Raw genomic sequence first — 16,211 nt, forward strand, 5'->3', positions numbered from 1 at the left:
TGTTGCATGACTCTTTGGATAAATTCTGGTAGTCTCCTGTAAAAAAAAAATACACAGACGGCGTTTTAAAATTTTTTTTTTCTATTAGGTTCAATTGTTTAAAAAGGGCAGAGACCAAGAAGGTAAGCATCAGCTTAGTCCAGAACTTAAAAACACCTCCTTTGGGGCAATGGATTAGTTTCACTTCTTATTTAGATATTCTGTTGAATTATTTTAAATTCTATTGCTGTGAACATTCATGAGGTAGATGAAATGATGCCAAAGTTTCATTTTATCTCTGTGTGGATTTGTGTTGAAATTGCTGAAAATTTTGCTGCCTCAGAAATTTAGTAATACCATGAATAGAAAATTAACACTTTTCAAAGTTACTGTTTCTATTTTGGGAGCAAACAGACAAAATGAAAAATTATGTATTTTGGGGCCAAAAGGTAAATTACTTAACAATTATTAACTTTTAAAATTATACTTTCTTCAAAACACTTGTTAGTTAATCAGGGAAATCTAAGAAAGAAGGGGGTCAAGCAATTCAGCAGTGCATATTTGAAGTGGAACTTTTTAAAAGATCACTATACAGCTTCAAGTTAAAGAAATCTTAGAGTTGAGGAACAGAATTTGCATCAGGTGAACCAAAATGTGAAACAGCTCTTTTGTATTTGCTTTTCAGAAGTGGCTGTTGAATCAATTCAAGCAGTACCATGGTAAGATGTCTTTGGTTTTGCAGCTGATCTATTACATGCTTTTTTAAGCAATTAGAGCTCGATAATGCAATCATTTGTCACCCAATTAATTTTGAAAGACTGGAAATACATGGATGAACTCTTTAACCTGTGGTTCACTTGGCACCATTGTTATTTAGATCAAATAAAAAAAATATTAGTAGTAATGGGTAAGCTACATCATAAGAACTCAATATCTTCATGTTCTGTGACTTGCCATTTAATTTTTAAAAGATTTTCTTATTACTGTAGATAAACACAGATAAATAAATGTAACATGTTTTTGTTTGTATAGAATATGTAAATTAATTACAATTAGAAACAATAATGGAAAAATTATTGTGAAAATATTTCTCCAGGGATGATTCTGTGCCCCAGCATCAAGCGAAACTTTATCAAGGGCATTCGTGTGTGCAGGCTTCTGCCCTATACTATCTTCACAGCTTTGAAAACCTTAAGCACTGAAGCTAAAGTTCTTATAAGGCTAAGAGAAAGCTATGGGCATGCCAAAATAAACCAGATCCTATGCTTTTTTTTATACTTCTAATCTTGAAGTCATAATATCCTGTCATTTCAGTGCATCAGAATGATACTTCATGACAAGTACCTGCTCCTCCCTGGGAGAGGTAAATGGAAAGTGTACTGAGACCTAATTTCTAGGATTTCTGCGCTGAACTTGTACACATAGTAAATTCTGACTCAGATTTTTGTATTCTTGAAAAGAGGTGTATGAATTATGGGATAATATAAATCGCAAGAGACTTTTAGAGGTCATCTGGTCCGGTGACCTATTCAAAGCAGGGCCAACTTATGTTGCTCAGGGCTTTATCCAGTGAAGAAAGAAGTATCTCCAAGGCTGGAGATTTCACAGCCTCACTGAGCAGCCTATTACAGTGTTTCACAACCCTCATAATGAAGCTGTGTGGGTTTTTTCCCTGGTATCTAACCTAAATATCTCATCAACTGAAATATGTGTCTTCTTGCTTCATGTAATCTGAAAGCTTGGTATTTTTCACCTTCTTGGTCTGTGACTCTTAAAATTTGTATTTTGCATTTATAGGTTGTATTTGTAAATGCATCTTGAGTTGCCAGACTGCCAACTTATTTGTGCTAATGTAAACTTGGGATAATGCTAATGACTTCAAGGGTCTACATCTAGATTTGTAATGATACAATGTTAATCAGAAATGTGATTTTTCTGCCACATCTTACAGGGAAGCCTCTTCTTTCTGCAAAGACAGCGAGTCACACAATTCTTTGTATGTATGTGCGTAATTAATTAAAAAGTAGGAACATTAGCTCTAGAAAGGTAGAATAAAAAGAAGTTATTCTTTATCATTCAGCTCTGATACAGGAAGGTTATTTTACTGTAATGTGTATACTAGGTTAATAGGTTCCAGTATTAAGTGGCTATTTCATTACCTCTGTATTTTTGCCAAAGTTTAAAGTTGTTTACTCACTCAAGGAACTTCTGTATCCCTTAAAACTATAGACCTAATTGCTTATTACATTTGTAGGGCTTTCCAGGTGGGTTATCTTGAAAAGAATACTCACTCTAGACAAACATGTTCTGGACCAAAAAAAATAGAATTTGCCTGTAGTGTAATGTGAAACAATATATGCAGTTTACTGAAGTTGTGACATGCACGTAGTGACTACTGCCTTTCTATTCATGAGTCCTGCTACCTTGCACTGCTCAAGGGTTCACCAGCTTAAGTTTGCTCGAGTACCACATTAAACATGTAACAAAGCCGCACCAGGAACGTGTCTAGGAGAAGCCGTACCTCCAGTCCTGCTGCTTTCTCCCATAGGGAGGCACAAGTAGCAGCAGTTCCCAGTTCTGCATGGGGCTGTGTGTGGCGCTGAAAGCAACTGATAACTACTCAGGCAATACCTCTTCTGGACATAAATGGCAATTCAAATGTTTGTATGTGCCGTTTGGAAGTAGTATACGCTTCTGGAGAGGGCACAGTTTTGCAGAAACTCTGAGGGTGGTTATTAAACTCTATTTAAAGAAACTTGTTTCTGTCATGTCCCTACGCTATTAAAATTGGACTTTTAAAATTGTTGGTTTGGATTTGAAAGATGAAAGGAAACCTTGCAGAACACTACATCAGTACTCTCTGAATTTTGTAGCTGTGCTATGAACTTTGGCATTTGAATTTTCTCATTCTGTGTTTATTTCTTGGAGTACTATTTCCACCACCCTTACAACCAACAACATAAATACTGTGTGATTTGGTCATGCTGATCGTGATTTGGTGTTTGTGGAAGCCACTGATAATACTGATATATTTATGGGGCTTCCAGTGACAAATTTAGGGCACATGAAGGTTCAATAAGCAGAAATAAGCTTTCCTTATGCTTTAACGTAGTTACTTCATACACTCACTGTTTGGAGCACTTTCAGTTGCTTAAACGTTTTCAGTGTCATTCTCAAAGAACCACTAAAAAGGGGAGGTAAATATCTGTAAGTTGTAAACAAAGAAGTTGAAGGAACTGAATGGAACTGCTGAAAGATGCAGAGTCAATAAATATGATTTCCCCTGTTGCCATTATTTATTATGTGTCAAAGAACAGAATGATGCTGTCGACCCCAGATGGGTACTTACTGTGTGGGAGCTTTCTGTGTCACAAATTAAATTTAAGTGAAAAATAAGTGTGCAAACCAACCTTTTCTTGGGACTGATGTTCAGATCACAACCTTTTTTTGCCATGGTACAGACTGGAAGCTTACTAGCTTTGTTCAGCAAAAACTGAAAAATACTGTATTTTTACTGGAATATTATTATAATTTTGGAGGAGTGTGTATTTTGTTTTCTCTGTGTGGAAAATAATTCATTTTTAGTAAAAGGCAGTTTAGGATTTGGACCACAAGCAACGGTGTCTCCTGCTGCAAAACAAATCTCTTAAATTACCTGTTGAAAAATAGATCTGATTTCACCTTTCCATGTACTTTTGATTAATAAGTGCTATGTAAATATTACCAGGAAAGATTTTAAATAGGTGTTAAATCCTCTGAACAATTTAGGTAGTAACCATTTCTTTTAATGGTTGGTCAGTGGGAGCTCTGTCAACAACAGGGGACTGATGGCCATTCGAAGGAAATGCTCAGCAAGAAATCTTGCCACACCGACCTCTGTGGCTCCTGCCTTCACCTGGTCATGACCACAGTCTTGAACTGCAGGTTAGCAAGATGTGCCGGGAACTATCTATTTTCTAACCGAGCTTGTCTTTCTGATACACAGTAGATATCCCAAAGAGACTGGTGGCACAGATGAGGCAGCTGTAATCAGCATGATCTGCCATTGCCTAGGGTCAACACAAAGAGAGGGGAGAAAACCAGTATCTCAGGCAGCCAGAGAAAATAAGGTTGGAGCTGCATGTTTTTGTCTGCTGGACAGGACTTAAAAATAAACATTTTGTAAAATTCAGAGCTGTTGTAAAACCTTACTTTTTGTCAGTGAACCCAACTTTGGTCTGGGTTGCCTTGAAATTAATTGCAAAGAAAAAATTCATTATTCATTATATTCCTTGAAAATCTTGGGTAATAGAAGGCTTGTTAAAATGTGCAACAAAATATCTTTTTCTTTGTGGAAAGCAGGAAAGGAGAAAGGTAGCAAACTAAATGACTGTTCCTTTCCAATACTTTATAAATTATGATTTTTCAGCTTCAAAATTGAGTTCCTAATGCATCATATTATGTCTAGAACTATTTTGTCCTTCAGTTTCACATGTGTTCATTTTTCAACAAACCCATTTTTCTGTAGATAATTAATATTTAGTATCGGGTTATCACAGGTTATATTATTTTGCTGCACCTGTAAAACCTCACTAGAGATCAGTTTGGTGAATAATGATGCGATTTTTAGTATTTCTCATTTATATGCTTGGTTTTTCCTTTTTTCTTTCTTTTTTTTTTCCCCACTACTGGAAAATTTCTTGCAATATATACATGGGATGTTTCATCCAAAAGCATGAAAAGTAACAATTCATCCAGCATTCTTCCCCAGGTGACAGAAGAAAATACAGGTATGAGTTGTATTTACTTAAAGTTTACATGGTTTGTGGGTGTGACTGTTTAACTGAGACACTTTTGATGGGTTGATTTATAGTAGATGTTATATGCAACTTGTAGTTGTACAAAATAATTTTCCCCCCCCTCTGGTCTGAGTATGCTGTCTTGGCACCTGTTTTTATCTGGCTTTATGGAGAAAGTTTCACCCATGGGATGCGTACTTATCTCAGTAAAGCATTTGCCTGTAAACATACTTCAGGCTATGGGAACCTCTGCTATTCTGCTATTTCCTGAATATAGCTCTGTAGAGAATAGCCTTTTATGTAGAAACAAAAAGAAAACATTTGGCTTTTACCAGTGTTACAGAATTCAATAAATACATGGTGGATGCCCTCTAGCTAGATCGACATGGAACTAATGCCTACAGACGCACTACAGAATGATTGCTCCAAAATGAAGTTTGTACTTTCTGAAGCTGGAGAGTCTGAAATTATGATTGTAATAATAACTTTGTGTGGCAGACAAGATTTGGCCAGTGTAAAGAAATTCTACAGAGGAGTTTGGTGAAAATTTTCTTTTGTATCTCAACAGACTATAGAAATATATTACTTTTTTTTTAAGCAATACAATGATCAGTTATTAAAACCTTCTTTATATTACTTGTACCTAGAAATAAAAAATCAAGGAAGTTGGAGATTAATGTTTGAAGTGAAGTATATTCTGAATTATTGTTAATTCTCCATGCAAATATCTTTTATAGCATTTTTTTTTTTAAATTTTTCCATTTTGGCATTAATGATAAATAAATAGCCATTATGGGGAAGGGTTAGACACCCAAGGAGGGATGTCTGTAATTCCACATGCTGAGCTGAGAAGCCTCTTAAGCCAGTAAACTGGAAAAGAGGAGTTTAAGTCTCCTCAGAAGCGTTTCCATCCTAAGCCTTTTCCGAGAGTTAGGCATCCATCCTTTCTTCTAGCACAGAGGAAAAGACAGAGCAAGAATTCTGTTCCCCCCTTTCCTGAAGTCTGAGTAGTTGTACATTCTGAGGTGTTTTTGAAACTCAGTTCCTTTTGCCTGCAGGGATTTAAATTTAAATTTCCACTCCCCAGGGCAAAAAAAAACACCCTACCAAATTGTAGGCCATTATGGATAGGTGCTGTGTTGGACATTTTGCTTATATTATTCCTTTTCCCATGGTATTAGTAACTATTCATCATGCCAGCAAGGAAAAAACAGGTATGAGGATGATTCCTGTGACAGCATTTTGATATTTATAATGAGCTAAAGACATAGGCAAGGTGTGAGGACAGAGGTAATGTCTTGGACCAATTTGCATAACTGAGGAAAAGCAGATAACCACTGGACACAAAAGCACTTCTTCAGGTCTAATATTGAAACAGAAGACTTCAAAGCTAAGTGTAAGCCAGGACTGAGGTGGTCTGAGTTTAAATGTGATAACTATAGTTGGACTGCAAGAGAAAAGATAGTTGGTACTTTTGAAATAGAAGGGATATTAATTAAGGGAATGGATGAGAGGAGTAAAGTGGTTATCTCTTAAAGAAAATGCATCCGATTTCTCCCTCCTGTTCCATCCCATCTTGTTCTTGCATACTTCCCTCTGAGCACATGCACCTTCTGATTTTCTTCATTCCTGTATGCCTTCCCTTATTTGTATGGACCTCTACACACATGTGCAGGGTTGTTCAAAATCACATATTTTAGTTTTTTCTTTCCTACTGCCCTCCCAGATGGGTGGGCCTAAAATACATGCTAATGACTCATTGCCTTGGCTTTGCTTTGTTCTTCTTACCTGAAACACTGCCTTGTGTGAAAGGTTTGTCCACAAAATATTAAGAGAAATTTTTGAGAAATTACTTTCTTTAAAAATTGACAGCGGACACTCCACTTCGCTATAGTTTCCAAGAAATGAGGGGGCCAAGCTTTCTTGAAAACAAGCCTCTTGGGAAAGTGGCAGAATTTCGCCTGTGACTCTCCATTGAGAACAAGGCTAGAGAACAGCCAATTTCAAAGAAAGGAATTTGGCTGTATGCATTCTACTAAAGACAAAACTCTTTACTGTGAAAAATAACAAGCAAATTTAATTCCTGAAAAGAAAGAAATATTAACTTTCCCACAAGATTGCAATGAATTCAAGCTATCCTAGAAGTCTCAAGCAACATACATTGTTATGTTAGGAACAAAGAAAATCTTCAGTACATATTTATTTTCTTGTGATCTGTTTTCAACCTAGCATTATCTTCTGAATTGGTCAGACTGGTAGAAAAATGCTGAGGAGTGAAGTCCCAGGTTGGTGTTCTCTCGCTGTAGCTGGAGAGGAGTGTGAGTAGCCTTGTTACCTGTCCTGTAGAGAACAGGGCTGTCAGAGACCAGAGCACTATCCCTTGTACTTTCTTGAATCCCTTCCCAGGCATTTCGTTCCAACGCTTGCAAACATTAAGTATCCCTTAAGATTAGAGAGAGGTTATGCTTGATTCATTGTTCAGGGCAGTGCTGCTCTTTATCTGATGTGCATAAGCTTTAAAAAACTTTGTTGTGGGTGAATATGAACTGTTAAAGATAGCATTGCTAAGTTCTTTCTCTTGTTCTAGTGCTCAGTTGCTAACATCGCCCCAGATGACATCAGCTCTGCTTTTTCCAGTGGTCATCTTCCAGTGCAGCTATCTAAACGACAGCCAGAGGAGTCAAGAGCATTAGGTAAACATGGGCTTGCAGAGAAGTTTTGAAGGGCCGAAGTAGAGGACAGGAATTTATTACATAAATAGATCTGTATATGTGTCTGTAACATGACAACGCTAATCTGATTTGCTGCTGGGAGCTGATGTCTTCAGTTTGAATCACCTGTCTCTTGATCTGGGAGAAGTGTTTTTAGCTTGAAATTGCCCCTCAATGCTCTCATAATCTTCCATACTAATGCTGAAAAGAGAGGTGTGTGTAACAGCTGATGGCTTTGCTTAAAGCTCATGCACACCTCCATTACCTCTAAATAGGAACCTGTTTATTGTGAGAGTGCTAATGATATTTGCTCAGATGACAGAATATAAACTACTCAGTCAAACAGAGAAAAGATGTTTTTTTCTTACATGCCCGTCTCTTCTCTGGTGGATAAACTTGGTATCTGACTTCGCAGATAACAGTGTGCCAGTTGTCTGCTTTTGCAGCTGTTCTTATCATCCTGTTTGTGTTTCTGTGCTATGTTTGCACCTTGTTATAAAATTTAGGTATTGGTTTTCTGTTTAAACAACTTTCATTTCAAACAGATGCATTTAACATTCTTTTTTGGAAAAGCTTTTGTATCTAAATTTCTGTAATATTGCAGCTAAAAAGAAACCAGGAGGGTGAAGGGTTTCACGTATGGTGCTGCAGAAGGCCTACTATTTCACTAGTATTGATGACTCTTCAGGGTGATCTGACAAACTGATGAAGGCAAAACCAGACTTATCCACCACAAAGAGGGAAAAGAAAAAAAAAAAAAAGGAAAAAAAGCCTAGTTAAGCTCACAACTGTAATGATCCTGAAAATTTTTGAGAATTAGGAAAGCCCATACCTGAAACTGAGTTATGATTTGATAAGTGTTTTTTAAAGTAACAGAAAAGCCTATGTTTCTTGTTCCCTGAGGATTATTTCTGAAATATGCTTAGTTTAAAAAATCATGTATTAAAACATCGCAGAGTCCAGCTCTCCAAATTAATTCTGAGATTGGAGAGCCAAACTGCATTAACTCCTGGAGCAGCATTACTGAAATTACTGAATGTCCTAATTGTAAACTGATGCCCTCCTATGGGATAAGAAGATATGATTCAGTGAGACATGTAACAATTATAACAACATATCACAAGGGGAAAATCCAGGCATTAGCTGTTTTGGCTCTACCAGGTTATTGGGGGAGGCAGGAAACAAATTTTATTTCAAACACAGGGTAAACAGCTGCAATTCCCTAAAACGGGTAGTGAGTGGACTTACTGGATGACTAGCACTTGTGTTATTTTTCCATGCTACATCACAGTTGACCAACTTAAGTAATTTTGTTTGATCCATCTGGATGAGTAAGGTTTCCTGCTGGGTTTTACTTTGTTATGGTTTGAAAGTAAGGGGGTTCTTTGCTTGGGGGTATTGAGAGTTGGGATTTGCTGCTGCTGTTGTTTCAGGATGTGGGCTGTTCTTTGGGATGTTTTTCAGATGAAGCAGATCAAAACAGACAGCAACACGTGCCAGCATCCACCAGGAAGGGGACATCCTGCAACAAGAAGCCACAAAGTATGTAAAACAATGTGCTTCAGATTAGACTTTCCTAAATGCCCTTCATCACCGCAGTGCTGAATGTTCTAGCTGGCAGCTCATCTTGAGCTCTCTTTGAAATTCAAGTGATGGACATGATCCTTAAATATGGGACTGATCATAAAACCCAAAGCAAACCTATTGCTCACCTTCAATACATTTTGATCAAGTGCCAGAAAAGAGCAAAAGTTATCTGTAGAATAGGAATATAAATCTGTAGGTTTCACCAAATTTCCATTTGTAGAATTTTCTGGGCAAGGCCAAATAAATAGGGCAATAGTTTGGGTTTTTTTCTTGGATGTTCATTTTTTTGGTTACAGATATACAGTAATTTATAGTTGTATTTTTTAGCACTGCAGGTGATAGCCAGGAGAGTTCTGAACTACTTAGTTTTGAACAATTTTCCAATTTTTCTTTGTCAAGAGTTAAGAAAATTTATATTATTCCATTCTATCAAAGATACAGGTAAATGAGACACAATTGTGTACCAGAAATGGTGGGAAAAGAAACAGGTAACTGATGCAATTAATATATTTTGTAATAGTGTACTGGGTTACAAATTATTTTGACTGCGTGATTAAAAAAAAAAACAACCACAGGCTGCAAAGATAAAAATACAACACCACAATTTCAGGGACTTCACAGATGTTCAGTGTACATACTGTTGCATACATTTTTAAGGAAAGCACATGCCTGTTCCCAACCAGCTAAAATACAGTCCAAACAAAATGGCAATTAAAAGGCAACAGAGAGAGAACACTCATGGAGGGAAAAACCACAATCATAATAATCACCAGAAGGCCAATTTACCACCCTTCCTGCAGAGAACTGCATATATAATGTGACCATAGTTCAGAATATGAAGAAACAAGAAACATTACAGCACAGTGCCTTTCTGCTATTTGCTTTTCCGTTAACTCCCTACAGTGTGGGCAGGAGGTGCTCCTGTCTCTTAAAATATTGTATGCAGCTCCTCACACAATGACTCTTCAAACCCACAGGCTGCAATACAAATAATGAACAACTGTCCTTTGCTCAACAGTCATTTTTTTATACACCCACAGTTATAAACACTGTATAGTCGTTGACTGGTCTTTGTGGCTGAAGATACTGCATCACTTTCATTCCTGTGCCCACCCAGGGTACTTGAGGTTCCGATTTTAGCATGTGCAGTTACTGGATGGAGGTGAACGTAAAAGAGATCCCATGGTCTGGCTTTTTTAAGTGAGTTCTAACCGATGTGCCAGTTAAAAGCTTCAACTAAGGGAGTTACACGTCTGCCTCCTGCTGCCTTGCTGATGCTGTGCATCTGGGGTTTTTCCTGCGTGTTTCACATCCTCAGTAAAGGTCTGGGTACAAAGCAAAAGCCACGTCTTCTGGGGCTCCAACCTGCAAAAACATTCTCCCTAACCTGTGCCTGCAGCGCACTCGAGCAATAGCCGTAGGGAAGAGCCCGACACCTGGAAGGCCGAGAGGGGTTGGGCGGAAAGCCCGGGCCGCACGGCTTGGAGGGGGAGGCCGGGAACTCTCACTGAAACCCGCACCTCGCTGAGTGGCCCCGCCTGGGCGTGACCATGCGGCAGTGCTGTGCTACAGGGCTCGGCTGGTGTGGCGAGCACCGAGCGAGGCCTTCGCAGCGGAGTGGCTTGGGTTTACGTCGGATTTTTGAAGGGGTCCGTTACAAATGAGAGTTACCAGGCGCCTCCTCGCGTGGTGCACAGCGGCGCTGTCGATGAGCGGGGGGAGCGAGGGCGGGGAGCCGCGGGGCTTGCACCTCCCGCTCCCCCTGTCGCCGCCGGGGCCAGGGAGAAGAGACCCCGGTCGGCACAGGCTGGAGCCGCCTCTGCCGGGCGGGCCCTGCCGGGCGCCTGGCCTTGAGACACAGCACCACCTAGAGGGGACGTGCGGCGGCGCCGGCCTCCGTGGGCTTTGCCTTCCGCGTTTTCCTGCCGGCGTGAAAGGCTGCCGCGCTCGCCGTCTCCCCCCGGGCCCTGCCGCTGGCCGCGCCGGGGCGGGGCCCGGCGGGGCGGGGCCCGGCGGGGCGGGCGCTGTCCACGGTGCTGAGCGGAGCGACGGGGCCCGGGCGCGGGCGGGACGCGGAGGGGCGGGTCGCGCCGCGCCGCCGGTGGTACCGGGATGTCAGAACCGCTCTCATGTCCAGCCCGCCGCGGAAAGCCCGCCGGTGTTCATTGTCTGTCTCCTTCCCCTGACGGGCCTCGGGGCCTCCGAGAGTGTAAACGTTGACGCTAAAACATTCCTATTTGCTCCAGACGCGCGCTTCTGGAAGGCCAGAGGGAAGGACCGAGCGCGCACGCCGGGCACAGACCAGCCGGGCCGCGCCGTGCAGTGACTGATGGCTTAGGAGTTCTTGGCGTGATCTTTCGCTGACTGTGCGCTGCGATCCTGCCGCGAGTTCCTGTGAACGCTTGTTTACGTTTATAAAGACAATTAGCTACGGTTATATTATTATATCTCACGCTCTTCACTCAGCACATATTGTGCCCGATTGGTTGAAACCACCTTTAAAACCACAGCCGAGAACAGATGGGAAAAGGTCATGTCAGCTAGGGCTGTTAATACCTTTAAAGCTATGTTTAAAAGCTGGCTTTTGTGCTGTCGGTGCTTTTGTTACGCATTCAGTCCCTAGACAGTAGGTGCGCTGGGCAAAGTAATCGTCTTGGCCGCTTAATGCTCTCAGTCGGCCGGTCTGCTTTCCAAAAAGGCTCGTAAGTTTTTGCTCGTCCCTCGAGTCCTTCAGGAAGGGCACGTCGCTGCTGCTCGCTGCGCTGCCCAGCACCCCCCGCACGGGACGAAAGTCTCTGGCCCCACCGGGCTGTTCCCCCTCCTCCCGTCTCATTGCAGGTTCCTCCCAGCCCCTTACGTGCCATCCTCGTAAGCAGGGCTTGGTTTAGGCGCCTGCGTAGCTACCGCGACACGCCGAAATGTAGCACCGCGGTCACCACCGCAAGGTGCTGGTGAGGCATGTTTGGGGCGCAGGTTGGGGAAGCACAGGCCTGCGGTTGTCGGGGGCACAAAACCCCGTGCTGTCTTAATGTTTCTCGTTTTAGCGAAAGGATGTCTGGTATGAAGTCGTAACCTAAGGGCAACACTGAGGGCAAGTCACAGGACTCCAGGTGTTCCCCCGTGGCCGGGAAGACCGAGCCGCGGTGGCGGCCGTGCCTGTGCCTCTGCCACCCTCTGGCGGAGAGCTGGGGCGGCGGGGCGCGCCGGCGGGGCACAGCGAACCCGAAGCGGGGGGGGTGGTTTAGCTAAGCTCCATTTAACGCGCACCCCGCCCGGCTCACTCGCGGCCCGCACCGTGGGCAGGGGAGTGCTGGTGCCGCAGGGACGCTCGGAGCGGCAGTTCGGCCGCGTCGCCTTTGCCGGTGAGCCGGTGTGCGCGTTGCTCCGCCGCCGGCTGGCGCGGCCCGCCACCCCGGGTCACGCCAGCGCTGTCTAGGGAGAGCTCCCGGTGCCGCCCGGTGAAGGGGCTCGACCGGGGGTTCGCAAGGCAGAACCCCGCGCCCGGGCAGCCCCGCCCGCCGCTGGAGCCAGCCCCGGCACCCCGGGGCGCGGCGGCCCGGCGGCGGCAGCCGGGGCCGGGTGGGCCGCCCCTCCCCGCCCCAGCTGGCCGCCCCGGCGGTCCCCAGCCCCCGCGCGGAGCGGCGCGGAGGGGGTGGCAGCAGCCCTGTGACTCATGCCTGCGTCGAAGCAGATCAGCCGGCGATTCACGCTTTTAAAAAAGCAAATTCGAGCACTTCTGGAAAAAAAGGTCATCTCGCATTAAATTCCGCGGCGCGATTGGTATTCCGACGTCGTTTCTGGCGGAGTTTATAAGCGGCGGGTCTCTCCCAGGCTGGAGTCGCCCTGCCTGCCTGGACTCCGGCAGTGAGAGTGGTCCGCTCGCCCCCTCGGTAAGTCTCCTCTACACAGTACCCCATTTTTCAAACCTTTGGGAACCCCTTTCAGGATCTGGAGCTGGCTTTTTTTGTTGGTTTTCCCCCCACCCTAAAATCAGTTTTGTTGCTGTCGTACCTATAGAGGGATAACGGGTATTTTGAGACAGCCAGCGCCTTAGACATTGTCTTAACCTGTTACTTCACTTCCAGGCATTGTCTAGAGAATTTCGTCTGCTTTATAGGTGTTTTCTTTTTCCTGTTAAAAAACAAGCGAAATGCTTGCTTTCCACTGAAATAATTGATCCGTTGCGTTTACACGCCGGCGTAAATCCGCCCGGCAATGCAAATGAAATCGGTAGCTACTCGAAAAAAGCGGCTAACAAAGCGCTCGTTCGTTCGCGCGACCTTCATTTTCTTTACAAGGGGAATAAAATAAATGGCAGGTAGCCGTGGGGACAAAGAGAGGAGCAGGGCACTGACCCGCCAATTCTCCATCAGCAACCCTGTATCGGTAATCGGAGCGCCGTGTCCGCCAGGAAAGAGCTGAACATCTGGCGAGGAGCGAGGGCTGGTCCAGCACCTTCCTCCCCGCAGACAAGGAGACAAGCCTTCTGCCATTTGTGCCGCCCAGGCGTGCACGGGAGAGCGCTGGTTGGCGCTGGAGCACATACTGGTCCCGGTCCGCCGAAACATGCGTGTGCAAACACACATGTGTGTGACGCCTGCCATTGGAGCTGGGCGAAAGGCACCTTTGTGGTGGCGGCGGGGCGTATCTGTCAGGCTTTGCTGAATGCTTCGCCTGGCGTGTGTTCGGGGATCGGCGGATAACGCGCAGATAGCGGCTCCGTTTGGGACTGTGGGTCGTTTGGGCTGGTAATTTCGAAGCCCGCTTTGCACGTTGGTTTTCGTTTGAGGCGAGCCACGTAATTGCCCTGCTCAGCGGCCGCCGATATAATTGCGATAGACTTCACGCTCTGCTAAATCCGTCATTCAGGCGCGGCGGGCAGCGCCTCGGCATCCAGCGAAGGGACGGTTTCGCTCTCCAGCCTGTCGAGGCATTTCCCTGGCGCGCCGCTTGCGCCTGGCCCCGCGGCCCCAGCCCCGGCCCGCCGGGCCCCGGCTCCCGCCCGGCCGGACCCGGCCCCCGCCCCGGCCCCCGCGCGGCCCACGCCGGGCTGCAGGCCGCCGCCCGGGCGGCACTCCGGAGCGGTTTTCCAGGAGACAGGACTAATCAACCCGCCTTTTCTTCCTTCCAGCAATTTCCTCGCCGCCCACCCCTTGGAGGAATATCGGAGGAAACCCGGACTCCGGGGACTCTGGCTTTTCTGAAGGGATGGCTTCCTCCGCTCCCTCGTCCTCCAACGACGCTCCGGACCCCACCCCAACTAATTTACGACCCACAAGTAGGTTTTAATATTTTCCTCGTTTAAACTATTTTGGAGGCTTTCTCCATATGGGCTTGGAAAGACCAATTTCGAAACGAAACGAAAAATCCGCGAAGCCCTGTTCCGCGCTGTTAAGCAAGGGGCGGAAAGTGCTCTACACAAAGAAACCATCCTCCTGGTGGGAGCGGGAGAGGTCGGTCCGTGGCGAATAAAACGCTGGGAGGAAAAGCCCACCTCAGCAGCCAGCGCTGCCGTTATCTTACGGCCACCTTCGAGGGATTTAGACAATAAACCGAACCCCCAGATGGCCAAAAAATCGGGATGTTGTAAGGGCTGTGGAGAAAATGAATCCGTTAAAGGGCGAAGTTACACCAGTGGCTTAAAGCGGGTGTCGTGTCCCCCCCTTTACATTTTATAAATGCTAATGCTGCAGCTTCCTTTCAGCCTCCGCCGGAGCCCGTAATCAAGCGAAATTTGGATGCTAATTGTAGCTTTTCAAAGCTTTGTGTTCCTAATTGCTCTGAATTCGCCTTGAGTTATTGAGGTGTGAGTGGGAGGCAGAGGCTGCTGCAGGTGGATAGAGAATCAGTTTATAGCCCTGCCAGGCGATTCAGAACGTCGCCTGCCTAAAATAAATAGAAAAGAGGCTCGATGCTATAAAGCAGACAAAGAGCGGGCAACAGTAAGAAATGAAAGGCTGTCAGGCACAGCAAAGCGGGGAACAGCTTTTACCCTGAAAGGGCTACGAGGCGCGAGCATCGGAGTCATTACTGTCATTGTCCTGCAGCTGGAAGGAACGGGGGAGGGGGCGAACGGCAGCACGGGGGCTCGTTCCAGGCGGGGGTGACGGGCTGTGCTGCCTTCGGCTGGGGTGTCACGCGCACAAATCGAATTAGCTGGCAACGCGGCTAAAAATGAGATAACCTCTGACCGCGGCACCCCGCCCTCCCCCCCACACGGGGCTCCCCCCCAAACGGGGCTCCCCCCCACACGGGGCTCCCCCGTGCCGGCACGGGCAGCGCCCCCGCCGAGGGGCTGCGAGGGCTGCTTCGCCCGCCCAACCCGCTGGGTCCCTTCCCCCGCCTCTCCCGCCCCGCGGGCCCGCTGCTGCCCTGCCCCAGGTGAGCAGCCCCACGCCCCGGCCCCGCTCCCGCCTTCTCCCCTCACGCACCAACGCCGCGGCCGCGTCAGCGCCCGCCATCCCCCGTCCCGGTCGCCCTCTGGGGCCCGCCGGCGGGCGAGGGGCAGGAGAGGCTCGGCTGTGCCCTGGGCCGAGGCCAGCGTCCCCTCCACCTCAGCCCAGGGCTTCGCTCCCCGCTTCCCCGGGGCGCAGCGGGGTCCGGCCGGGGCGTGGCCGGGCCGCGGCTCACAAGGCCTGGGAAGGAGCCTGTCCCCTCCCTTGGTGCGGCCGCGCCCCCGGCGCTGCCTCCGCTCCGGAGCCTCTCGGCGGCGTTTCCTCGGGCGTGCAGGGCCGGCGGGCGAAGGGCTGCCGGTCCCGGGGCCGCCGTATGGTGGGCCGGGCCTGGCGAGCCGCGTGGCAGAAGGGTGCTCCGGGGCAGGGGCCGAGCAGGGAGCGTCCCCAGTTCGGCCGTCGGCGGCTCGGCCGGCCGGCCGGCCGATGTGCAGCCATGCAAGTCTGATAATATAGTCAAATGCTATTTTTCACCCAGTTAATTCCCGAACTCTTTTGTGACCCCATTTCAGGCCACTTTATTTTAAGCTGCCACTTCCCTGGGGCCCCGCCAGTAGATCACTAGGCGTTCGGGTCCTGGGTGCCTTTCCCTCTCCACTCGGCGGGCCGGCGTGTCATCTCGCTGTCACCCGAGCGAGCCTCGGCCGCCCCGCACCCGGCACGCCCCGCCGCCGCCGGGCTCGGGGAGCAGCCGTTTGTCCGGG

At 46.7% G+C, this 16,211-nt stretch overlaps 1 protein-coding gene and 1 long non-coding RNA gene across 2 annotated transcripts in view; both read left to right on the forward strand.

Moving 5' to 3' along the window:
* The first annotated feature begins 662 nt into the window (after positions 1-662).
* Positions 663-9,910, forward strand: LOC135313680 (uncharacterized). The gene is made up of 4 exons (XR_010373217.1): positions 663-698; positions 4,693-4,748; positions 7,345-7,450; positions 8,933-9,910. It is a non-coding gene; the product is annotated as an uncharacterized LOC135313680 (long non-coding RNA).
* Positions 9,911-12,695: 2,785 nt separating this feature from the next.
* The window catches only part of GAD1 (glutamate decarboxylase 1), a 37,701-nt gene continuing 34,185 nt past the window's right edge, over positions 12,696-16,211 (forward strand). The window contains exons 1-2 of the mRNA XM_064451573.1: positions 12,696-12,945; positions 14,187-14,333. Of these exons, the coding sequence (XP_064307643.1) occupies positions 14,264-14,333 (70 nt within the window). The 5' untranslated portion in view covers positions 12,696-12,945; positions 14,187-14,263. The remainder of the gene's footprint in view (positions 12,946-14,186; positions 14,334-16,211) is intronic.

Source organism: Phalacrocorax carbo, chromosome 5, assembly GCF_963921805.1.
Source record: "Phalacrocorax carbo chromosome 5, bPhaCar2.1, whole genome shotgun sequence".
In the NCBI taxonomy this organism is placed as follows: domain Eukaryota; kingdom Metazoa; phylum Chordata; class Aves; order Suliformes; family Phalacrocoracidae; genus Phalacrocorax; species Phalacrocorax carbo.